We start from the raw sequence: 26,389 nt of genomic DNA on the forward strand, positions 1-26,389 counted from the left end.
ATATGCATGCATACATGTGCATTTACATATATGTATTTACATATATTTGTATACATATAATTAATAGAGCTATTAAGATATAATTTTTTAAGAGTTTTAAAATATAAATGGTAAAAAGTCTTCATCTTAAATGATTTAAGTGATTCTCCACAAGCATAGCATGCGCATACATTAGTTTTATATAAAAGTTTAGAAAAGATGCCATCTTTGCATGAATAGCCACTTTCATTGTCTATTTATGTTTTCAGATTCCGTATAGTCATCTGAATGATGATTTTGCTCCTTCCTCAGTTCCTCTATCTACGTGCTGTGCGCACAACGAGGTAAACCATTTCGTCTCTCCTTGAAGTCGCGTAGTATGCCATAGTTATATACCCGCTCTGCATCCACCCCTGCAAGTGGATCTTGTGGAAATAATATTCGTAATATTTTTGATCTTGTAGAAATAATATTCTTAATATTTTTACTCCCTTGTCCATGGTGGTGGCCTCGTGAACATAGACTCCCTGGGATAAGTCAATTCTCTCTTATTGCATCACACCAAGAATTCGAAAACCCGGCTTTCTTCATCTTAACCCTGGTAGGAGTGTGACTTCCCCAGCTTGTTGGAGCAGGTAAACTCTCACAATAGATCCAGATTTAAACCACCATGGACCACCACCATCTACACTAAGATAAGGGCATTTCTGCAGACCCTTATCTACACTCGATCCTTTTACAATGGTGCAGCGAAAAAAACAACAATCGTAAAGATTTGCAGTACTATTACAGAAGCAATAGAGGAAAACCTGCGTGCACGAGTTCCATGATGTATATAAAAAAAAAAGGACAATAAAGCACATTACTCTAAAAGAATGAGATAGTTGAAGTCATAAATCTACAGACTTATGTCTCATAAAGGTTGGAAGTTAGTCGTACCATCTTTCTAAACCTCACTTAGACCCTTACACCTATAGCAGATGAAATCTCGATGCTTTCCTATTGAACTGCGAGGTACATATAGGAGGAAGAAGTGTTAACAGAATAACAAACTGGGAGTGATTCATGGACTGATCACACCCTTGGAGATATACATGAATCGCTCAGCCCATGCAGGAATATCGGAAGAGTAGTTGAAGGGAAAGGTTATTCGATGCTCCCGATACGCCCCTGCAAGACATTGGTACCATGAGCTGCATCGATCTTGGAACTAAGCAGGTGAAACTGCTGGCGAGGAAGCCTTGGTGAGCAGGTACGTGAGCTGATCAACGGTGCTAATATGAGAGACATTCAGGATTCCCTTGGCGACCAAATCACGAACAAAATGCAAGTCAATGGCAATATGTTTCATGCGAGAGTGCATGATGGGATTAAAGCTGAGTTGAGTAGCGCCAATATTATCACATAATAGCGTAGGTGCAGCTGGAATCTGGAGGCCGAGTTCCGAAAAAAGAGATCGGATCCAGACTAATTCAGAGGAGGCAGTAGCAAGAGCCCGGTATTCTGCTTCAGTAGAAGAGCGTGCAACAGCTTGTTGCTTCCTTGTGCTCTAGGATATCAGATAGTCGCTAAGAAAGATGTAAGCTGTGGTAGAAGTTCGATCATCCAAGTTACCAGCCCAGTCGGCATCTGAATACGCATGAAGAGTAAAATTTGGGTCGCGACGAAGGAGAATACCGTGATGAATAGTGTGTTTGAGATAGCGCAAGACTCGCTTCATTTCTATCTAATGTTGCACGGTAGGTTTGTGCATAAACTGAGCGAGCTTGTTCATGGAAAAGGTAATATCATGTCTGGTGAAGCCGAGATATTGAAGAGCTCCAATTATGCGGCGATATGCAGTACTGTCCACGACACCGGAGCCATTATCCAAAGACAGGTGTTCTTTTGTGCTAAGAGGAGTGGTGATAGCCTTAGTGCCACTCATGTGAGAATGATCTAATAGGTCCCGAATGTATTCGTGCTGGGAAAGAAATAGACCTTGAGTAGTAGACAGAACTTTGCTGCCAAGAAAAAAATGCAGCGGTCCTAAATCTTTCAGAAAGAAGTGAATGCTTAACTTGTGGACAACATGGGAGATCTCTGCTGGGTGACTTCCAGTGATGATGATATCATCCACGTATACAAGGATGTATATGATGATGAAGTCCTTGTGATAGATGAACAACGACGAATCTACCTTGGAGTTGAAGAAACCAAGATTAAGAAGACACGAGCTGAGTTCCTGGTACCAGGCATGTGGATCCTATTTTAAATCATAGATCGATTTCTTCAACCGACAGACATGAGAAGGACAAGCGGAGTCAAGAAAACCAAGAGGTTGAGCCATATACACTTGCTCAGTGAGAGTGCCATGAAGGAAGGCATTGTTAACATCTAATTGCCGTAAACGCCAACCCTTCAAAACTGCAATAGCGAGAGCTGTCCGAATTGTAACCAGCTTCCCAACAGGGCTAAAGGTTTTGGTGTAGTCAATCTCCAGGCGTTGATGAAAGCCCTTGGCAACGAGTCGTGCCTTATACCGAGCAATGGATCCATCAGGGTCGTTTGATGCGAAACACCCACTTGCAACCAACTAGGTTGCCGAAAGCCGGACGTGGTACCAGGTCCCAAGTCCCATGGCGGATGAGGGCATTGAACTCATCGAACATGGCCTGTCGCCAGTGAGGGTCTTTGAGTGCTTGTGTAACACAAGTGGGCTCGATGGGTGGAGGAAGGGGGTGCTTGGTGACAAGATAAAGTTGTTTAGTTTTAAAAATATGATTGCAGGATCTGGTGATCATTGGGTGTATACGAGTAGGAGTGGGAGGTGGAGGAGTATGAACGGGAACAGGGATTGGACTCGAGGATGGGAGCCTTAGAAGATAAGGGCTCAGATTGTCGTGTAGAGGTGCCAAGGAGAATGGTGGAGCGCGAACCTACAAGAGAAGACATGTCAGTTGAAGGTGTAACTACCGGTGGCACTAGCGGCATCAGAAAATCTGCTACAGCTTCCCTTGGAGAGGCCGAAGGTGAGGAGCAAGCAGTGGAAGACAGGTAGAGAGCCTCATCAAAGACAACATGCCGAGAGATGTATATTTTGGAGGAGTCAAGATCCATGCATTTGTAGGCACTTTGGGATATAGAGTATCCAAGGAAAAGACAGGGTCTCAACTTGGGATCAAGTTTACTGGATGTATAGGGTTTGAGCTAAGGGTAACACTGATAGCCGAAGATCCTGAGTTTGGCTGGATTAGGGGGTCGGCCAAAGAGCACTTCAAACGGACATTTATTGTCGAGGAGAGGAGTAGGCAGTTGGTTGATGAGGTAGACGGTAGTTTGAAAAGCATGAGATCAAAAAGACGATGGGAGAGAGGCTTGATGAAGAAGAGTGAGGCTAGTTTCGACTATTTGTCGGTGACAACGTTCACTCGTTCCATTTTGTTGGGGGGTATGGGGTGCAGTTGTATACCAACTGATGCCATGGAGCAGGAGATAGGGTTGGAGCTTGGTAAATTCACCCCCATTATCAGAGTAGAGATTGGTGATAGAGAAGCCAAATTGCTTTTCGAGCATAGGTTTTAGTTGTTGAAAGATAGACAAAACGTCTGGTTTACGAATGAGAGGGAAGAGCCAGTAGTATTTGGTGTAGTGATCAACAAAGATCACATGGTAGCGGTAGCCATCAATGGAGCAGTGGCTCATTGGACCCCAAAGATTAGTGTAAAGGTATTATAAGGGACGGGTACTCGTCAGAGAAGTTTGGCACAAGGGAAGACGATGACTTTTATTGCACTGACAGAAAATATATAAAGAGTTCCCATGCGAGGAAGATAGAAGGGGAATAGGAAAACGACTAAGTTCTCTTGAAAGAATTTTGTTGGAGGGATGGCCTAAGTGACGATGCCAGACATCAATGGCGGTGCATTTACAGACGAGGGAAGTAGCAGAAGTAGATTTCACTGATGCCGGTGGTGGATAAACCCCGTCCTGACATCTATCTTGAAGGAGCATCACCTTCGTTCTCTGATCCTTCACAAGAAAATGAAACGGATGAAATTCCAAGAAGACATCATTGTCTTTAGTGAAGCTATGAAATGAAATCAGGTTTGTATTAATCGACAGAATGCAAAGAGTATTAGAAAGTTTGAATGGACGAGTGGTGGAGGGGATGGTCGTAGAGCCAACATGTGTTAAACCTGATCCATCACCGATGACAACCTCATCGGTGCCATCATATTCTGACTGAATTGAGAGATTGGTAAGATCGGAAGTGACGTTGTGGGATGCCGCCGAATCAACGAGCCATTTCTTGTTCGAAGAAGAAGAGGTAGGAGATGCGCAGTTGACAGAGGCGCTAGGTCGCGGCTTCACACGACATGTTTTAGCAGAGTGTCTTGGTATGTCACAAAGTTGGCAAGTAATGGAGACCGTATCATGACGATGATGAGGCCTAGACTTGCCAGAATGAGGCCGAGAGTTCTTCTTGTTCGGAAACTTGTGGAAGTTGGAAGCCCGGCGTTGAGTGGAATGGGCAGTCACAACCATAGTGGCAATGGATGTCTCCAGTTGACGGTAGCTCTCATGGCCGAGCAACAAATCATGCAGTTCCTTAAAGGTGAGAGGATTCTCACGAGCACGGATTGGAGCACCAATATCTCGATAATTTGGTCCGAGTCCATTAAGGACATGAAGACTGATGTCGTCTGCTGAGAGAGGAGTATCAATAATATCTAACTCATTAGCAATAATCTTCACAGCATGCAAGAAGTCGATCACAGATTGTGAACCACGTTGGATATGGGTAAGATCCTCTTTTAGCTGCATGACTCTGGCACGAGAACGATTGGCATAGAATCGAGTAAGTTTTGACCAAGCTATATGAGACATCTCCGATATAGCAATCAGTGGGATAACGGCTTTGAAAACTGAAGCCAAGATTGCATGAAGCAGGAGCTTGTCCTGCCGAAACCAGAGAAGATACGTTGGAGATGGAGATGTTGAGGCTGAGGAGGAGAAGTAGGACATGTCTTCCTTCGGTGGACATGGGTTTGTACCGTCAACATAGCGTATGAGATCATAGCCGATGAGGAGGGAGACAAATTGTGCACGCTAAGAGGGGAAGTTAGATGACGTGAGCTTCGAAGGAAGTTGGGTTGCTTCATTGATTGAGATTAGCTATGGAGTAGTGGTGGTGGGGTTATTAACAACAGCAAGGGTAGCATTAAAGGAATCGCTGGAAGCCATGAGAAAAAGAAAAGATCGCTTTCTTCTCGTTGGAGGAAAGAGAGCTCTGATACCATATAGCGGATGAAATCTCTATGCTTTCCTATTGAACTGTGAGGTACATATAGGAGGCAGAAGTGTTAATAGAACAACAAACTAGGAGTGATTCATGGACTGATCACACCCTTGGAGATATACATGAATCGCTCAGCCCATGTAAGAATATCAGAAAAGTAGTTGGAGGGAAAGGTTATTCGATTTTTCTGACAACACCTTCTCTCAATAACTATGAATTCGGCCAGCATCGTATCGCTGACAAAGCAACCTAATATACACATAATGCTTATTTAGTAAAACCAAAGGTGGCGAAGCCTCCCATTCAATCAGAACACACATCTCTCAAGATACTAATGCAGCTCTCTTATCTCCTCGACATCCTCATTGTTGTCCTCTTCTTTCCACTCCATTTCCATCTCTATCTTGTCCTCCACTTTCCCTTCTACAAAATAAGGTAAGGTTTCATCTCCCTCCTTGAGAGCTCACTCCAAGTTAATTAATCAAAGGTTTTCCAAGAGGTGTATTATTGCTTGTGTCGAATATGCTATTTGTAGCAATAATAAATACTCATATACACACTTTTAAATAGAAACAGGTGAAAAACTTCAAAACCTCAAAAATCTCACAATGCATCAATTATCATAACCATAGCGATTTTCACCTTTTTTTTTTTTCCCACTCAAATGCCCTAACCACCTTCTCTAACTAGCACAAGCGCTTTTCGGCTCAAAAAATTCTGGTTGACACAAATGGACTCGAAGTCTCTCAATCTCTTCTAAGGACTACAAAAAAAAAATCCACTCCTTTCTCAAAATATAATTAGTTATTGAATAAAATAAAAACTTGCTTTTCTAAGTTCTGAGTTTGATACGGACTAAAACAGTTTGCAATCTCTTGTAAGAGTTTATCAACTAAAAAAAGGGGCTGAGGGACAATCGAGTTTATCAACTAAAAATATTACTTAAAGGACTGCTAATTGATCTCAAATTATTTGTAAGTTTTCCAAGTTCCGTACAAAGATTGTAGTATCATTCGCAGTCTTGAGATAAAATAGTTTGCTAATCAGGTATATTATTCTTAGAAAACTAGCAATGAAGCATATGCAATGTATATTCGAGGGAAGAAACAGGAATCTTAGTTTCTAATCTATTTGAAAGTTGAATTAGAAAAAAAGCAATAGATTCAGTTTATTGAAAAAATTTTCTAGGGGTGGTGTTATAATATTTATAAAGGTGAGAAAGCTAGTAAGATAATTGGCATATTCTTAAAATTACTAGAAAGCATACCCTTGGAATAAAAATTGATATATGGAGTCAAGAGACTATTTCCTGATCTCAAAACTGTCATTTATGGATCTAGTTTTCCAGTTCTGTTGGTATGTTTTGTTAAAAAGATAAAGATCCAAGGATACACCCCGAAATTCCCAAAGAAACCATCCCCTCTGCTCTGCAGTCAGTCAAACAGATGGTGTAATCAATGTGTGTCAATCTCACTCTGTCGGGTTAAGTCTACATAAGAAAATATCATCCTTACCCATGAGGCCATGAGCCACAAGGCATGATACAAAGTTCTGCTAAGAATTATGTTCTTGAGGAAACTTCTAAAGCTTAATCAAGCTGCTACTATTATTTGCTGTTTATACCAGCAATAACAGGCTTGTCTTATTTTGATCCAACAATTTTTTTTATTAAAAACAATCACAATGTGAAACTTCAAATAGAAATACAGCCGTGAGCAAAGACTGCAACTGCTTCTCAGTACAGCAACCAAGGTGCCTTCACCATGCTAGTATTTCTCGCATGCAAGAAAAATGAATTTATCCACCTAAAAAGATAATGGTTGACCATAATTCCATAAATTGGTAATAAACGTTGTTCAGAATGTGCCTGGAAAGAGCATGAACGGTGTTCTTCGTGCTACTCAGCTCGGGATTAGTGTGATTTCTGAGTCCAAAACGGCATTTTGTCACCAACAGAAACATTTTAAGGCTCAGAACAATTATCTCCTATAAATGACTGAAATTTTTTGCATGCACATGAATGAGTTTGGTGATGGATGATTCTGATTCTGTAGCTTGCGACATTCACCATGGTGCCAGCACTAAACCATAGCAATTACCAACCTTTCATCTACTACAACTCTCCACCATCTTGTTTTAATATAAACTTGGTATGCTCCATGCAGGGGGGCATTAACAACTGTGATTTTCTAACATGAATGCAACAACGTCCTTTATTAAATAACGAGACAAAAGCGCGAATAAATTGGGTAGTTTTGATATGATCGCACCATGCTCCATGCAAGGAGATATGGAAAACTGTGATTTTCCAACATGAATGCAACAACGTCCTCCCCTAAAGAAAAAAAATAAAAGAGCAATAAGTTAGGCACACTCAGCAAACAGTATATGTTTTTCCTTACATGAAAAAACTATGAGTTTGATTTTTTACACAGGAGGATAATTGATTCTTTTATATATATACAGGATACGCTTGTTGACAGGCTTTCTACACTTGCGTAGTCGACACAATATATTACTTCCATCTATCCTACTTACAAGCTCCCGAACAAAATCAGATACCGCCCTTCCAAATGAAATCATACTTAGATCTTTCTTAACTTCAATGACAGAGACATCATATACATATAGCCAGCACAGACAGAACATCAGTAATTTAACTACATACTAGCTCCAGTCCTGGCTGAAACAATAATCCATATAAGTTACGGGATTTACAAAACAAAATATAGATAAAAGTGAAGAGTTTCCAAGATCCATGGCATAGATCATCCAATATGCATTTGTGTTTCTCTTCGCATCATCAGTACATGCCACATAAGATGGCGCAGACAACTGTTCAAACCATGCTTCATGTGCCATTAAAAAAGAATTCTAAACACCTGCTTAAAAACACATAATTTGAAGACCGCTGCTCCTCTGCTAACTTTAACTGAAGAGAATTGAATTTAACCTATGAATATAATGCTTGTCTTGCCCATTTACTGCAAAAGTAAAGAGATCATAGACAAACTTCAAACAGTTATCACAAGCATGGGTTGCAAGCAATCCGTAGCCCAGAGTTTATATGTCAGTTGGTAGACTTGAATTCACATAAACAAAATGGAGGCAACTATCTAATCATCTATGTAATGAGAAAAAACTTGAGTGTATCAGGAATAAACTTCTTTGCAAAAGTTGATAGGATTGGATTAATAAACCGTAGTTCTAATCAAGTCAGAAATTTGCAAGACAATAGAGGTGATCTTAACATCAAATGAAAGAAATACAACTTTATACCACTAGGACTCATACAAGGATAAGCTACAAAAATTCCGAGTACAAAGCAGCACCAGAAAGCAACAAGCGCCATCAAAAGCACAACCTAAACGATAATAGTATTGCCTTATAATTGAGGTGATAGAGGAATTATAAAACTGGAGAACCATGTCCTGAGATCCACCATCCTATCAACAAAAATAAATCCAAACTAACTCCACAGAATACAAGACAAGACAGGTAAAAGCAACAAAAGTAAACACTGAGCTAAGATTACATGGAAAGATACTAGACCGTATCATCAGCAAAGCTCACACTAATCTTGCATTCCTCCTCACATACATGTCAAGCAACAGAACTCGATTTCTATATAATTACTATCAAAAATGTAGGTGAAGGATAGCAAGCAGACTAAAATATATGTAGTCAGGAATCCGAAATATTCATCTATAACCTAATATAAGGCTGCTCAACAGCAGATTTCTCCACACCTCTGAAAACAACAATAAAGTCTAGACCACTCACCTCGCTTCGACTCTCCTAAATGGGCCGGTCTCCAATCTCTGTGATTTAGCCAATAAAAGCGATTAAGGAAGCCTATTAGTCTTGTCTCTCTATAGCTGCGCAAGGTTTAAAAGAACAACCTTTAGAACCATTTTAGAGTGGCCTATCAAGACAATATTTCAATAACACTGATATTCTCAAAAGAATGAATCCTCACTGAGATCATCATTTACCATACACAAGAAATTAAGAATAACTTTTTTACCCAGATTAATCTGGAGTAGGTACACTTGAGAATAAAAATCAGCTGTTTTGATGGTTGTTTTAGGCATTATAACAGAAAATAAAAGCTAATAATTGAAAATTAACAGATTATTTGCTCAAGCCACTTTTTCACATTATAAAATAGAATTTTGAATTTAAAATATGTTCTATCATATTCAGCTGAACAGTGGACCAATAACAGCCACCATCTGGAGGCGTCCAAAACATTCTATCACATTATGTTCTATTCAAGAAGAAACATCTGATGGATGGCCTTGATTCCATCGACCAAGATAGTCTACCGTAGATTTGATAATTACTTTTGAACTTTAAGTTCACACATTCTTACCATCATATATTTGACAACTTTTTTTTTTGGGGTGTGTGTGGGTTGGCTTCACAGATGAAAGAAGTTTCTGTTACAACATTAGACTACCATTTCGGCAGTCAGCAATGGTAAGCATGCAAGCACGGCTTTTAAAATTCTCACTTGACATGGTGGACAGGGTCACCTAGTAAACCATCTCTTTAATAGCGAACCTTGGTATATCCCTAAATTGTTTTGCCAATATTTGCCTTCTAGTCATGTAGCCACCTCATTCATTCCCCATTGCTCCCTACTAGCCCGTATGGCAGCCGGAAACTTGGTCTCCTCCATGTCATCTAGGTCGTAGACCTCGTAATCTGCTGGATTCCAAGAGTGATAGGACAGTGGTTCTCCTACCCTCAAGGGGGAGAAGTTTCTGTGACAATATTAAAGATGCTGACTAACATTTCAGAACTCAGCAATGGCAAGCATGGCTTTTAAAATTCTCACTTGTCATGGTGGACAGGGTCACCACCTAATCCTTGCTTTTATTAAAATTCTTGCTTTTCAGCTCCATCACTAACCACCTAATCCTGAAATTTTTAAAACCACTCCTTATCAACAAAAGAAAAAGGCTGCATATATTATCATCATACATTTGCAAATTATCCATGATCTTTCATGAGTTATTTTTTTAATTTAAATTAATTAATTTATAATTTTACAAATTTCTAGAAATTCCTATTTGTCTCAAAAATTACTTCTAAACAATATTATATAATTTTAAATTTTCAAAATACTTTATTGTATTATTTTCATATTAAATCTACAAAAGTATGTATAGTTGACTAACATATAATACATGCTCCAAAAAAATTGTTTAGAATATCTTTACATGCAATTCAAATTGCATGAATTTTTGAATTGATAATGTTAACTTAAATAAAATCTTGAAAATTAAATTTTAAAATAAGGCTAATATAGCCTCTGATAAGAGGTACCACATTTATTTTTCAGCCATTAAGCATTAATAGCCTAATTAATCTAGAAATTACTTTAAGATTGAAATTTTATTCAAAAGCAATTAATATATTGAAAACCAATCAAATTGCTGTCATAAATAGATAACCATATCGCATGTTAGACCTCAAGCATGATACTAATTTTTGGAATCCAACATCTCCATTACTTTTTATTAATTTTAATCCAAAATATATTTTTAAAAGTTATACCATTGTGTAAACCTAACGAAGATCTATGATATATCATGAAATTATGCCAAGATACAAAATTTTGGCCAAAGTTCTCCTTGCTCCCCCTTACACTCTCTCCCTCTCCTCCTCTCCGCTCTTTCTCCTCTCGTATTGCTCTCTTTCTCCTCTCATATGTTGCTCATGAGCGAAATAGAGAGAGAAAAGGGTCTGATGACCTTTTCGTCCTCAATAATCAAGGGAGGGAGGGTTTAAGGGCCCGAACTATGCCCTTATCGGGCTGAACTACATGGAATCGCTTGGCTTCCAACAACTCTCAGCCTATGAAGAGACCATGAACTAGAATAGTTTGTGGTTGCGAAGATACGATAAGGAATAAATTAGGCAGTTTGATCCAATAATCCTATACGATGACAATATATGCATATAGTTGTATACTAAGGCTGCATCTGGGTCGGGTTGATCCGAGACCCGACCCGATCCGACCCACTTAGACCCGACCCGACGCATTTTGGAGGAATCGTGGGGCAGGGTCCTAAAATTGGACCCGTTTCATTTTTCGGATTGGGTCTGGGTCTATTGAATTCAAACCCGACCCGACTCGACCCATTTGAAATTTGGATAATTTTGGATTTTCAATTCTACGACCTGACCCGATCCGATCCGAATCTGTAAAATTATTTGGGCTCGCGGGTTACAACCAACCCAACCCGAATCTGTAAACTTATTTAGGCCTGCAGGCTGCAGGCCGTGAGGGTGCAAATACAAGTTTTGAAGCCATAGATGGGTTAACCCAACCCGGACCCAAATCAGGCCCAAATTTTTTGGGTTGGGTCCGGATTATACATGGACTCCATCTAACCCGAATGACCTGTTGGGTCAAAAATTATAGCGGTGGACCCAATTGACCCAACTCGATCTTCTATCGGGTCGGGTTTGGGTCCAAAATTAGGACCCGAACAAGAAATCAGATTTGGTCAGGGTCACACATTACCTGACCCGACCTATTTTCACCCCTATTGTATACATAGGGCTACTAATATAAAAGCAATATGAATGATAGGATACTCCTCTAACCATTGGAGTTGACATGTACACGCACCACATACATGCATGCATATGCATACACATGAGTGTGTGTTGGGTGAAGGGTTGAGGTGAAGCGTTGAGGAGAACTTGCAAGCAAACAACCTTAGACAAATGTATGCACCCTATAATTAGATAATATGGGCCTCTACAAGCAGGATAAATAGCATAAATATTCCAAGTGCAATATGCCAGAAACATTATTGGAGATTCTACCTAGAAAGGTAGAACAATTATTAATGATATGGATTCTGTAAGATTCTTAAATCCCTTCTATATACAACAATGAAATCAACAAACTCCAATCCCCATTAAACAAAACTACCATGTTTTCAGCAATCCTACTCTTTAATTATGATTTCTAAATCACTTCAATATATAGAAGATCAGATATGTAGCAATGAAACCAACAGCCTCCACACTCCTCATTAAACAAAACTAGACTACCCCATTTTCAGCAATTGTAATATTTAATTAAAACAGCAAGCAAAAATAATAGAAGCCGATTTTCCATAAAGAACCATATACCAGGTAGTTAAAAACGAAAAAAGATTCCAGCAGGATTACAAAAGCCCATAGGATATCCTCAACCTAGAACCATGAAGCCCTCCATCATTGAGATAATTTTAAGTCTCTTGGTCTATTCTCAAAATGCTAGCTCCATATGAACCCTTTTTCTATTTATGACTACAAAGGCTTTCATCAATCATCCCCTTTCCTATTCAGCTTTTCTTGCCACCTGTTAAGAGAGTGGTTCCTGGTTCAAGTGGCCCGCCTTTCCTCACCTATACCAGCTGCCATGCACCACCCCATAGGAACAATTTCTGAGCCCTAGGAAGCAGAACACGCCATCACCTACAGACCTTTCCTCTGCCGGGGACTTCCATACATCGTCATATGCTGGACATTAGTTGCCCTGGTGTATATGCTGGAGTACTCCTGTGGCTGATGTGTCACCCATACATTCTGGGCTTGGCCCCGTCCTCATCCTAGAACCATGAACCCTCCATCATAGACATAATTTTAGTTCTCTGGGCCTATTCTCATATGGGATTTTATAGCAGGAACAGATTTTACCATCTAGAAAAGCTGCCATCTTCAAAAATCCCCTTCAGATTCCCAAAACATTGCTGCCATGTTTCTAGAAGAACCACCAGAAAATGTGCAGTGTAATCCTGGTCTATGGTATGATACATGGGGTTTGCCTGTTAATTAGGGGCCACCTTTGCCCTTGGCAGTTCCTAAAGGGATGTGGTCTACAGCCATTTTGAGGAGGTTTTTGGGAAGATGAAGCATTTTCATTCTCAAAATACGAAGCAAAGAGAACGAAGTATTTAAGCTATGGTACATTAACTGCAAGTGGTTAAGCTTTTCAACACTTGTATCCTTGCCATGGTTCTGGCGTCATGCTGTCTAATGCTTAAAATGAGCACTTATCCTAGTTTGGTTGCTATAATTGCAGCTTAGGCATAAAATTCACAAAGAAGTAACTCTTTTGTCTCTTGTGTCTTTGGAGACTTTTGAGCCCACACATTCTAAAATTCAACAATCTTCTGTTGGCTTTGATCTTTCTCAAAATCCCTTCATCTCGATAATAAGCAAGAAGCTGTCTATGGTTAAAACGAGCCCTTATCCTAGTTTGGTTGCTACAATTGCAGCATACACATCAAATTCACAAAGAACTAACTCTTTTGTCTCTTTGGAGACTTGAGCCCACACATCCTAAAATTCAACAATCTTCTGTTGGCCTTAATCTATCTCAAAATCCCTTCATCTCGATAATAAGCAAGAAGCAGAATATTTCCCCTTCCACATCTTCAGCATATTTATGAGCCTTAATTCTTCCACTCCACTATACTTGTAATAATTAAAATTCTCGCCTACAACCACATAAACCAATAGGTAATTACATATACGTGATATGCATTCAAGTCTAGAGGTTAAATCTAATGCATGATTCATATTGGGAATCATAGTGATGAGAATAAATATTCAGTACACAGTCACGACATATAGCAGAAAACTAAATCTAATGCATGATTCGTACTGGGAATAGTAGTGATGAGCATAAACATGCAGACCACAGACATGAAATATAGTAGAAGATATAACTTCTTTGTCATGTGCAAATGCAAAGGATGGAAAAGGCATGAGATTAGGAAGTGCTTAAACATGGGACTGAATTTATCATAAACACTTGCCATCAAAGCAAATGAAAATCCACATAGGCAGTCAACTGAATGAATGCCAAACACTTGTTATTAAAGCAATATAACACCCACAGACATTTATAATTGTTGACAGCTTTACCATATTTTCATAATTTCAACAAAAACATATCCATTGTATATGTTATCTCTATCATATTTGCCTGGTTTCAACAAAATGCATGTATGGCATGCATTAACATTATAGACACATTTTTTTGGGAATCTTTGTCAGTAACAAGTATTCACTGTAATGATACTAAACATGATACCCTGCAGCAAAAAAACACTTCTCACCAATCTTTAATTCAATGTTTGACCACAGACAGAGTCATCCAATAATTTAACACTGTTACCCGTTTTTTGTCCTCTTGTCAATCTTTCAACGTTTGACCATCAAAAGGTTCATCAGCTTTGTACCAGCACTTTCAGGCTGACTGTGCGCTAACTGCAGAAGCTACAAGACAGACTAACAGAGCATACTATGGCCTGCAAAAAGATGCATGAAGACATTACTCAAGAATGTGGGACTCTACAAAGTTTGGTATCATAAACAACCTTTAGATACCAATAAATATGGTAAGATATACAGCACCTTCATAAATTTATGTTAGTTTTCTGGGATCCATGTATATCAAGAAACAAAGACCAGTAGATAACAGCATCTGCATTGAGAAATTTGATAAGCTCAGTGCATAAATTAGTGAAAGAACACTTGAACATGCAAAACTAGCATGCCAAGACGAAGAAGAAGAAGAAGAGTGAAAAATATGTGAATCACAGACAAGTAGGCACTCAAAATAGCTCACTGAATACTATATAGCACAATAATACCAAATTACAACAAATGAAGAATTACATAGACTTCTCATGCAAGAAAGCAAAATACAAAGCTTCAATAACAGCATAGGTTGACACTGTATGCCCAATTCCATGTCAAAGGTAAAGCAATTTTCTTGTCCCTTAATGCAGGTTCTCATGAGAAAGATCGACAAATCAACAAACATGATCAAACATATTCGGACAATATTTCTTCATTGCCATGCATGGATTGATTCGCCTGATCTTTGATGATTTATTGGACCAAAACAATGCATGGAGCTCCATTGTCCCATAGCATGAGGTGGTTTATCTCACACTATCATAACCATAGTGTGTCCACTTCTTTCCCCTGCAGTTTCTCAAGTTATTTTATGTGCGGCGATCTTCCCCCTGGAATCTTAGATTAGCATATCTTGATCCAAAGCGGTTTCTGTTCCGCTTTCTGCCATTAGTCTTGTTCTCCCAATGCCCCCATGAACATCCCCCTTGATTGACCCATGAACCATCCCGCAAAACTCCACCATCCCAAACACTGCTCTGATTCGACACATTGCAACTATCCTGCACAGCTCTACTACCCCAGCCACTATTCTTTGAGCCAACATAATTGTCAGAGACTTTATCCCAACTGATCGAATTTGCTGCATTGCCATTATTATCACCATTTACAGGCTCAGCTTCAGTGTCATCCCCCCACCCATCCGGAACAATATCCTTTATGTCAATCCATTCAATGAAATTTGCTGCATTGCCAGAGTTAGTATTATTATCACCATTTACAGGCTCAGCTTCAGTGTCATCTCCCCACCCTTCTGGAACAATATCCTTTATGTCAATCCATCCAATCATTGGTACTAGTTCATCTGCAACAGTAGGAATGGGCATATTGAGAGAGTTACCATTCTCACCACTACCTTCATCCCTGCTGACTAACTTTGATGCATCGCCACATTCAGCATTTACAGTATGAGGCTCAGGTTTGGTGTCATTCATGGGGAATAGATCATCAGAATCCCCCACCACCGATGGAATGCGACATTCATGCAGACCTGGATCCTTTGATTGAAACCATCCAGTTGCCAGAATTGGTTTATCTGCAACACTAGAAGAACCTCCAGGAGAACTTGCACCAGATGGCTGTTTATACACATCTTCTAGATCCTCTACTAGCTGAGGATCAATATATGCATCATCAGAAACCATGTCAATATGCATATCAGGATCAGGCAGAGGAAGATTACAGTGGAGACCATTAATCTCTGCCCAGTACCGGGCCTTTGCATTCCTGAAAGCCTCTTCTCCTGCTGAATCATTCCATTTGACAATGTCATCATACCACCCCATCACATTCTTGACATCACAAATCCTATGCCATGGGATTCGGCACACCTCAGTGCAGAAATTCTTCTCCCACAGAGGAACCGAACACTCTGATGTCCCTATTTTTTTTGCAAAAAGGAATAAACTTTACTGAAAATAGAAGAAAAGGCACAACCAGTTAAGGAAACATTAAGCATTTCCATTTTCTAAGAGAACAAACCCATCTGAACTTGAAATGCCAAAAATATATCCAAATTCTTGACACAACTACCATAAAATACAAATACGAAAGCATACTTCTCTAGAGAACCTCCACAGTTCAAGCGATTAAAGAAAATAGAGAACCAAAGGCATTGATATTAACTTATAATTCAGGTTATTGAAGAAAATATATAAGTGATAGAAACCATTCACAATTATTTATGTTTAAAAAAAAAAATTCAATCATTTTCCACCGTTCTCCTTTATTGTTGCATCAAGACATTAAATGGTATTCAGTTGTGGCAAAATGACTACGTTCCATTTTCAGTCCCTAAACAGTAACTAGCTCAGCTTTCAGCTAAAATACGACGTAACAAAATCAAATTTCCTAAACAACTCCAATTAATAAGATAGCCATCCCGAACTTGATCCTTGGCCACAATCACATAGAGGAACAATCAAAATAGACCGGAAAGCTCTCCATATATAAAGAATTACTGCCAGAGGCATAAGCAAAGAACTACATGCAGATATACATAAACAACAGAAATGAATCAAAGGACTCTACATCTTTTTATTTTTCCCCTTTGTGTAAGCATAAACAAATCAGCTAAACATCATATAGTGAATACCTAATGGGAGAGGAAAAACCTGACATTCAGATCAGACTCCATATTCACAAAGCACAACAGAATGCAGAAACGATATATTAAATTCATACCAATACCCCAAAAAAACTCAATATTAAACAAAATAGAACTTTCAGAATCGAATAAGATTCCATCACAATACCATGCACAAAAAAGAATAAAGAAATAAATAAATTGAGTAAAACCGTATCAAAACCCGAGAATACCCCATCTCCAAATAGCTATACCAAACCAAGCACAACATCAATAAAAATTAGAGCTTTAAGCATCTGAAACCCACAGGATTCGGTCATAGCACCCCCAAACAAATCCCAAAAACTAAACTTTTTTTTGGTACAAAAAAAAAACTTCGGGACAAAAAAATAGAGCAAACTTTTCTTCTCTGCGAAGCAAAAGAGTGAAAAGAAAGTATAACATCCATTGTTTTAAGGTAGAAAAACCCCAAGAGTCACCCAACTCCACTTACTTAAGCCAAATCAAATACAGTATCAATAAAAACCAAAACTTTAAGAATATAAACGCAAAGGATTCGCTCACTGTCCTCAGCAACGAAAAAAATCCAGAAAAAGAGAGAAGCTCTAGGGGGCAAATGATAAACACTCCCACGACCAAAAGCTGATGAGGGTAAAACCCCTCAGGAATCACTCATCCACACATGCCTATACCGGATCGAAAACAACATCCAAAAAAAAAGAAAAAAAGAAAAAAACTCTGAACTTCAAGCATCTCATAACCCATAGGTTTCGCTCATATCACCCATGCAGCAGGAAAAATATATGTAGAAGCAAAATATGAACTTTGGAGGAAAAAGACAAAGCAAGAGAGAGCAAAACCCATTCAAATCCCTCATTTGACCGACAACAAATGAAAGAAAACAAAAGCAAGATCAAATACTTAAGTATCAAAAACCCAGCAAGTCGTCCATGCAACAGAAGATGCAACGAAAGTATTAAACTCTGCCACTTCTGGGAGAAAGCAAACACGAAGAACCCTCGAATGAAGCCCAGAAAACGCACGCCAAAGTCGCGATTTTTATGTGTGTGCGCGCGCGCGCGTGTGAGAGAGAGTTGGGGCAAAGAGTGCGTATACTACCAGGCGATGGCGATGGCGGCGGCCTGCCGTACCGTGGCGGCGGCCTCGCGGTGGCCCCCACCCACCCCCTGTCCCTACGCTGCTGCTGGTACCCTCCATGCCACGCCCCCCTCCTCCGCATGGACCGCATCCCCAGCCCCGTCCCTTTCTATACCTAAAACAAAAATAAAAAAATAAAAAAAAAGAGAAAAAATTATCCCCCACCCATGACAGTACCCACCAAATATTTTAGACAGAAAGAGAGGCCCACCACCCCGCTCTATCTGCCAGATAGAAGGTAAATATTTTTTTTTAGAGAGACAACTGATAGAGTACGGGGGGATTTGGAGAAATGTTCAAGAGAAAGAACACCCCCCCTTCCTCAAACCAGATAATCTCTGTCAGAAACCAAGAAAGCGAAGTACAGAGAAAAGGAGGAGAAAATTTTCAGAGAGTGAGGGTGGAGAGACGTCTTGTGTAGGGAATATGGAGGAGCTAAGTGGTATTTAAAGGAAAAAAAGTGGCGAATATTTCGATTTTTTGGGAGATGAATAATACGGGGCCGAACACGAGGCGCTTCATGAAGCGGTATTCCGTATTACGTGGCGAATGTTCTCTACGTCTTATTCCCACTAAATTAATTTTCTTTCCTTCTTTAAAAAAGAATTTCTCTCTCCTCCTTAATTCCTTTCCTTTTACATATTACTCGAATTAATAGGATTGTTGTCTTAAAGGTTAATTGGCAGGTGGAGAGTTGGATTTGGAGCTAGGAAATTAATTGTGGAATGTCATTGTTTTGATTTATTTTTTTTATCTCTATTTTGTTACCGACCGGCGCTTTCTGCTGGGTCCACTCTGACACCAGACGTCATCCGAGAGTTTAGTTTGAGTTTGTCAGAGTTGGGGGTGGCGCTTTACGTTACGCACCAAGGATCACAATCCATGGTAAGGTTCGAGGACACGTCGTTGGCTAGCCTAGGTAGGTGGCGGTGCAATTAGGTCAGACTAGAGGCAACGATACCGCAGGTGACCGTATACCGTGGGAGTGAGAACATGGTAGTTAGGTAAATAGTAGCATTAGGTTTAGTTACAAATTTAAAGATGTTTGATTACTATAAGGGGTAGGTGTCGTATGTAAACTTTGATTCGTCGTTGCATAATTAATGGACAAGATTCTACCTTGCTCTGATAGTGAGGCATTGCCAGCTAGCGTATATTTTAATTGTTAGGGTTGGTACTTTTATTATTTTTCGATAATTTGCCATTGTCAACCGGCATAGTTATTGAGGCTTGATCAAGATGTTGGTTATGACAATAACAAATTCTAGTACAAGTTTCTATTACTTAGATATGACTAACTACTATTATAGTTGTTAGAATTTTTTTTTTGGTTCTTCGATAATCTAGAATTGTCGGCTAGTATAGCTGTTAAGGTTTGAGATATCTCTTTTGATCATTGTGTGGGGCTGATGGTTAGGGCATGCATGAAAAGTTCTCGTGCAGGATTTGTATTACTTAGATAGAATGAAGTATTGACAATTGCAGAATTTAGTGGCATTAAGTTTGGTTATAGTTAGGGCATTGTTTACACCTCATCTCAATAACCTGGGTGCCATCAATATAAACAAATCTAAGAGATCAGGACAGATGAAAGTTATGTGATCTTTGTTAGGCCTAACAAGATTTGGCTACGATAGTTTGACCAGGAAAAGTATAAAAAATGCAGGCCAAAAGAATAGGGCTCGACCATGATGTGTGCAGGCATAGGCTGAAGGATGTTGATTTTATCTTGGAATATGAATAGTCTTGTGGTCATGCTGAACGTGCAGTGCATGGAATCATTGGGCGAACTGTTGAAATCACTGAAGATAGTGACGTGCCAAGAATTCGATGGTTTTTCTATAGTTTTGTTATAAATGATGAATTGTAATTTGAACAAAAAGTTGTTTCACCCATCAATGAAACATGTTGATTTATATCTTTACCTTTATATATCTTTAAATTACTTGCTTTTAGTTTTATACTAGAATTCTAATTTACCAGCATGAGTAGTAAAAGCATAATTTAATCATAGCCTTAGCTATACCCTCTTCTTCCTTCTTTAAAACTGATAGTGTGATAGTAATAAAAATACTTAAAGATCAAAACATCTAGACTTGCATTACTTTCGACATCATCCTTTGATCATTCTATTTCTAGCTGATCTAATGATAGTGGCACATTCATGCATTAAACACAATCTAGCTACAAGGATTGTCACCCTCATCTCGATGAGAAAAAAGGCCAATAAAGTTTCTAGCATGGCTGGTGGGACAGTCACATAACTCTTATCATGCCACCATTAAAGAAGATTGATGTTCTAGTAGCTGAATACCAAGCAATCCATCATACCACGTTGAGGAGCCTCCATACTCTCAGGCAAGGCCATTCGAATTACCTCCTCTAGCTTCATAGAGAGTCGAGGACTTTGGCGATCAAGAGAGCTCAACTCCACCAAGGAAGCTTAACCATGAAAGCTATACTCCTTAGGCAGAGAGGTCTCCTTCACCAGCTGGTTCTCTTTGTGATATGGTCGCACAAATCAAGTTTCATATGGATGAGAATCAACATAACATTTTGAAGGCTGTTATCAATTAGATGGCCACGGTGTTAAGGCTATTCATAGAACAATATGAAGTTTGTTATGCATCAGTGGCAAAATAGGCCAAATGACTTATTTCATTTATCACTAATTAGAAACTTTCGGCCTATGAGAAAGGTAACGCCAAACTCTATCATGGTAGGACCTTGCGACTTCAAGACCAGAGTGACAAAGAAACTGATCCGAGGGCAAGTTCTTCCGATGGCCAAATCGAGCACATAGCTAGTGATAATGTGATTCCTTCACGACTATCATTTGAGCCTAGGGTGGGTGCTAGCCAACTTGATCCTTGTAATTCTATTCGAAGAAATATTGGTGGAGTCTTACCAATGCTAGTCCTGATTACAAGAGTTGGTCATCCTGTTGGGGCTAATGAAGGACTTTAAAATATCCATCATCCAACCCATGCCTGCATCATGGGCTGAGGAGCAACCTCCTCAATGGTTGCCTCCACTACCACTACAGTAGTCTGTAGCACTCAATCTCCATGCTAGGAGGCAGCCTCCTCAAGGAGGTGCTACTACCTCTGCCTTAACAACCATGGCACCGAACTTCCATACCGGGGGGAAACAATAATGTAATCAAGGTACCCTTAAGATATGTCACAACTTATCCGAGCTGCAACATTGACACTGAGAGATGAAAGCTAGGAAAGCAAATAGGATTAGTTACCTCTGCAGTTCTAGTTGTTCAATAATTCAAACCACACTCAAAGGCAGGGCATTTTTTATTGATATTGGAACTTATGTACCAGAAACAATAGTATCTCCAATTATAGCCCCTCTGGGATGTAAAATATATCTCTTATCACCATCCCCATAGTGTGTGAGACAAATATGTGCATTTTGAGTAGGGTGGAATTCTATGGTTACAATTCTATTAGATATGTCTTTTTTATTTCGTTGAAAATCAAACTGCATGTGATATGTGAACAATGAAAGTTGTATACTATGATCATAGTTGGGTATGGATAGGAGGGTATGGAATACATATGGTAAGTTACAGCAATGGTTGAAGAACCTAACATAGCTAGTGTTGTTGGAAATCTCTCTATCTTTAGCTGTCCTATTTGTGTTGTCTTCTATGTTTGGTACGTAAGTTAGTCAGTATGATTTTTTGATTGCAGTTCAGTCTCCCCTTAGTCCAATAGACTTGAGTCAATAGCAAAGAGGAACCAACCACGATTTAGCAACATGTCTGACTAGGCAACTATATGCTCTCTAAGTGGTGGAATAGAAAAATCTCTATCTCTATCCGAAGCAAGGGAGGGAAGAGAAAAGGTGGTGGTGACAACATTTCCATCTTATTTGAAGAACATGTCCATGTAATTATCGATAAAAGTTACACCATACACAAGCTTTAGATCAGAAAGGAAGAGACAAAATATTGCTAACATCCTTAAATGCAGGCTATACAAAATGGTTGGATAGGATTGAATGTGTACACCTTCTGGTCTTATCCATTTACAAACTCAACAGCAGATGTTGAAGCAGCCCAAAGAGCATTAAACTTCATAGTAGAGACTGGTAGCGCGGTGCCTTTGGTCTGTGTTGCTGATCCTTACCCTACTCAATGCATGTGATGATGGAGGTCATTTACAATTGTGTTTCTAGCCATAGGATAGTGACCCGATAGAAGTGAGTGTAGCCGGACCTTATTCATTGAAAGATCTATCTCGTGCCTGGTACTGCATGGTTCCGCTCTGCAAGAACTTCGAATCATTCTCTTGAAAATCATCCTCTTTATGATAAATGACTTGCCCCAAAATGATCTCTTCTCATTCAGAGCTTTCTTCCATGATAATAAATTTTTCATCGAAACTAGACCAAGCGGAGCATCCACTATAAGAAACATGCTTCCGAGCTGGAGGAGATTGATACTGAAAGACCACTTGTAAAGCACATAGCGCTCTCCTCGTGGGAACCTAGAGAAAAATGAAAATGGAAAGAAGGCGATTAACCATCCGTTCATTCATTTATCTTTTCAATTCGACGAACTACCCTCCATGCAACAGACAGACTTGTTGAGGATGACTTTTCCTACTTAGTTAGCTAATTATGAAGTAGAGAGGGAAAACTTCCTGAATGTGGCTCAATTGGTTGAGATGGTCGAGACCAACGACAATGCGCCTATCAACTTTTCTTATGGTCAATGTACCAGAAACCAAACCTAGAGTGGTATAGGCTTATAAGTTCCCAAGAGGTTACAAAGTTCTAGATTCTCATGATTTTTAGGAGATGATAATCTATCCACTATCGAGCATATTGGCCGATTTTCAATCCAGTGTGGCAAACCTAGTGCCAACTACTTCCTAAAGCTTTGTTTATTTGCAAATTCACTAATTGGATTGGCCTTCACTTAGTACATGAATTTACCTCCCAACTCCATCCTCACATGGCAGGATTTGAAGTCTCAGTTCTACGTGCAATTCTATCGAATCAAGCTCGAGGTATTGGTAGCTAATTTGGCTAGATTGGTTCAATAGCTTGGCAAGTTTGTGGAGCAGTTTATTGCCAAATTTAAGGGGGCTAGAAGCCATTGTTACACTTGCCTGAAAAAGGCCAAGTATGTAAAGATTGCATCAAATGACTTGAATATGAAACTGGGAGAGAAGTTTTCTAGGAAGGAGTTTGCAAACCTCTTTTAATTGACTACTCAAGCAGTTAATTATGAGACCATCTTGTGGGAGGAGCAGCAGAGAAGGGCATCCAAAGGGGCATTCACGAGGAACTTGAATTATAAAGTTTCAGCTTTGGAAGATGATGATTTTGATCAATGTAGTTTTGAGAGGGATGACTATAACAAGATTGATGTTGCGGAGATTCTCACTAGCAAGTTGTATGTCTACGAGGCATTGAGTAAGCTGGCCTCACAAAATCAGCTAGTGGGCTACCATTTTATAAACGTGATATGAAGTATTCTTTTATAAAGCACGAAAACGAAACAGATTTTTGACCATTTGTTCAAGGACAAGCAAACATGGCTACTTGAGGGAAATAAAATCTCTTTGCTCGAGGAGTTGAAGGACAAAAAAATTATTGCAAATGGTATCACAAATGGTGCCATCATACTACCAAGTGCATAGTCCTCTGAAATACCATTTAGAAAGCTATTGTGAATGGTAGATTGAAGTTTTATGAGAAGGACAAGGGCATCATTCTAATAGATGATGATCCTTTCCTTGAGGTAGAGGTAAATGTGGCTTCGGCAGGTTTGAGATTGTTAGTATCGAAGAGTGAAGACCTTTTGTTTTTTGAAGCACATTGCTATTGCTAGGGTACAAGAAGATGGAATGGATTATGGCTAGAGGATTTAGTTTAGGCAGGAGCATTTTTGGAGTGGATTCAAGAGGCTGAAAGCATTAAACTTCCATAAGGTAAGATCATGGTCTAATATTGTGAATACTGGTTACACCAAACCAATCAAGTCTCTAAAATTCAAGGATAAAAGGAAGCCCCCCCCCCCCCACCCCCCCCCCCCCCCCCCCCCCCCCCCCCCCCGAACAATGTCAAGTGATGGAGACTTTCAATCATTCTAGAAAGATCGGTCTTAAGATTACTGTATCAAAGGACAATGCTCTATTTAAGTCTGAGAGTGACTTAGATGACCGAAGAAGGCCGACAACTCTTGACTTGGCCATTCAAGGGAATGTCAAGCTGATGGAGATGGCAAAAGATTAAGTTGTTGTCCAAGAATTGTAGTGTCCTAGATTCAAATGGAGGCCCAAGACTATTAAACCACTAGTTACTCTTCCTAACCAGTGGTACAAGGTTCAATTTAAGTATTACTTTCTCTATCACTATTACTATACTCAGTATATGACAAAGGCATAGAAACGATGAAGACCAAGGGTACTGGAGAGAAAATAAGTAGAAGAAAAGGTGTAGGTGATCGAGGAAGTCCAGCACCCTCAAGCTAAAATTATTGATACTTTGGCCATGAAGGCCAATATTCTTGAAAGTTTGGGAATAAAAGACACTAACACCAAGATCCAGTTTGGCTCCTTACCAAACAAGGTGGAGGTGAACATGGTGTTTACATTGCCCTATATCTTTTAAGTGAAGATCGGTCAACCGATAAGCATGGAAGGCAATATCAAGGAGCAAGGAGAATGCCTGAAGATCTTGGCTAACTCAGACACCAAAGAGATGACTTCTACTTGACAAGTCAGAAGACTGCTACTAATGATCAGCATTTTGAGGCCGCCATAGAAGTGTTTTAGAGATCTACAAGGGAGATGGAAAACATATTAAGCCCTTGTATAACATGTCCATATATTCGACAAGCTGCTAAGACAAGTGTTGGTGGATAATACGGTAGCATTCAATATTATGTTGAATTCAATGATGAGAAAGCTTGAGAAGAAGAAAGATTTGTTGGCAGCAAATGTAATAGTGACCAATTTCATGGGTGACTCTTGTAAACTAAAAGAGATGTTACCAGTCCATATTTAGGCGGGAATCAGAGTATCAATGACTATTTCTTTTTTGTAATTGAAGCAGTCTCTAGTTACAACATATTACTAGAAAGAAATTAGATCCATGCCAATTACTGCATCTCGTCTTCCCTACACCAACTATTGATTGGATAGAATTTAGATGTAGATGATAGCCAGAACGAGGTGGAGGTTGTTATTGTAATCAACAAGCCTTTTTTGATGTGCTAATATAGTCGATACATAGCTTTATGATCCTAAACTTGGCTCTATCGAACTTTTATGGCAAAATAAATAGGAGGGTCTAACAAGTCCTATAGCCTCGCGTATAATGAGGACTAACTCTTTTAGGCTGGCATACATATTGAAGATGCCACAATCGATAGGTGTCGAACGACCATCTATTGAAGACCAGACCGATGGATGAAGCATCAAAAGGGGTTAAGGCTATGAAAGAAACCCTCGTGAGGTTAGTAGCCTATGTAGAGTTAGAACGGAGTTGAACTTTGGCCTGCATAACTAAATTCATATATGGAGAGAATTTTGATGAAATCTAGATGGAGGAACTCCGCCATGCTCTACCAAATTTGGAAGATACAAATGCCAAGGTGTAAGATCCCCTGGTAGAAGTCAATTTGGGCATCAACTCTCAATCATGATTGATATTTATCAGTGGGCTATTGAATTCCGAAGACAAGGAGAAAATGGTAGACATGCTTTAGAGGTACCTGAATTATTTTGCACGAGATTATATAGAGATGCTAGGCTTGGACCAAAAATTAGTTGAGCATAGATTGCTAATCAAAAAAGGGATCAAGCCCTATAAATAGCCCAAAAAGGAGGATGTCGGCCAAAGTAATTTGAACGGTCAAAGAAGAAGTTGAGAGATTATTCAAGACCAACTTCATGAAAGTTTTTAGATACTAAATGGTTGGTAAATTTTGTACCGATAATCAAGAAGAATGGAAAGCTACATATGTGCATTGACTTTTGAGATATGAACACGACCACCCTAAAGGATCAATATGTTATGCTAGTCGCAGATATGTTGATTAATACAGCAAGTCAATATGAAGTCCTATCATTAGTGGATGGCCATTCTGGCAATAATCAGATCTTCATTGTGAAAAAGGATGTGCACAAGACCACTTT

At 39.4% G+C, this 26,389-nt stretch overlaps 1 protein-coding gene across 4 annotated transcripts; it reads right to left on the reverse strand.

The window, feature by feature from the left end:
• Nucleotides 1-7,827: 7,827 nt before the first annotated feature.
• LOC103698726 lies at nucleotides 7,828-17,447 on the reverse strand. 4 transcript variants are annotated; one of them, XM_039116955.1, is made up of 5 exons: nucleotides 14,957-17,447; nucleotides 14,693-14,762; nucleotides 14,454-14,586; nucleotides 9,044-9,138; nucleotides 7,828-8,244 (listed from the first exon to the last, which is right to left on the reverse strand). In XM_039116955.1, exon 1 carries the CDS (start codon nucleotides 16,261-16,263, stop codon nucleotides 15,289-15,291), a length of 975 nt encoding a protein of 324 aa, XP_038972883.1. In that variant the 5' UTR covers nucleotides 16,264-17,447; the 3' UTR covers nucleotides 7,828-8,244; nucleotides 9,044-9,138; nucleotides 14,454-14,586; nucleotides 14,693-14,762; nucleotides 14,957-15,288. The 4 variants fall into 4 exon arrangements, with proteins under 4 accessions (XP_038972883.1, XP_038972885.1, XP_038972884.1 ...); XM_039116957.1 differs by lacking the exon at nucleotides 9,044-9,138; XM_039116956.1 differs by lacking the exon at nucleotides 9,044-9,138 and having other exon boundaries at nucleotides 7,828-8,706.
• Between the last annotated feature and the right edge of the window lie 8,942 nt (nucleotides 17,448-26,389).

The sequence above is a fragment of the Phoenix dactylifera genome, unplaced genomic scaffold (assembly GCF_009389715.1).
Source record: "Phoenix dactylifera cultivar Barhee BC4 unplaced genomic scaffold, palm_55x_up_171113_PBpolish2nd_filt_p 000146F, whole genome shotgun sequence".
In the NCBI taxonomy this organism is placed as follows: domain Eukaryota; kingdom Viridiplantae; phylum Streptophyta; class Magnoliopsida; order Arecales; family Arecaceae; genus Phoenix; species Phoenix dactylifera.

Coding starts and splice junctions, on each gene's coding strand:
- LOC103698726 (XM_039116957.1), bottom strand. CDS start 16,263: ATGGGGTGGTATGATGACATTGTCAAATGGAATGATTCAGCAGGAGAA.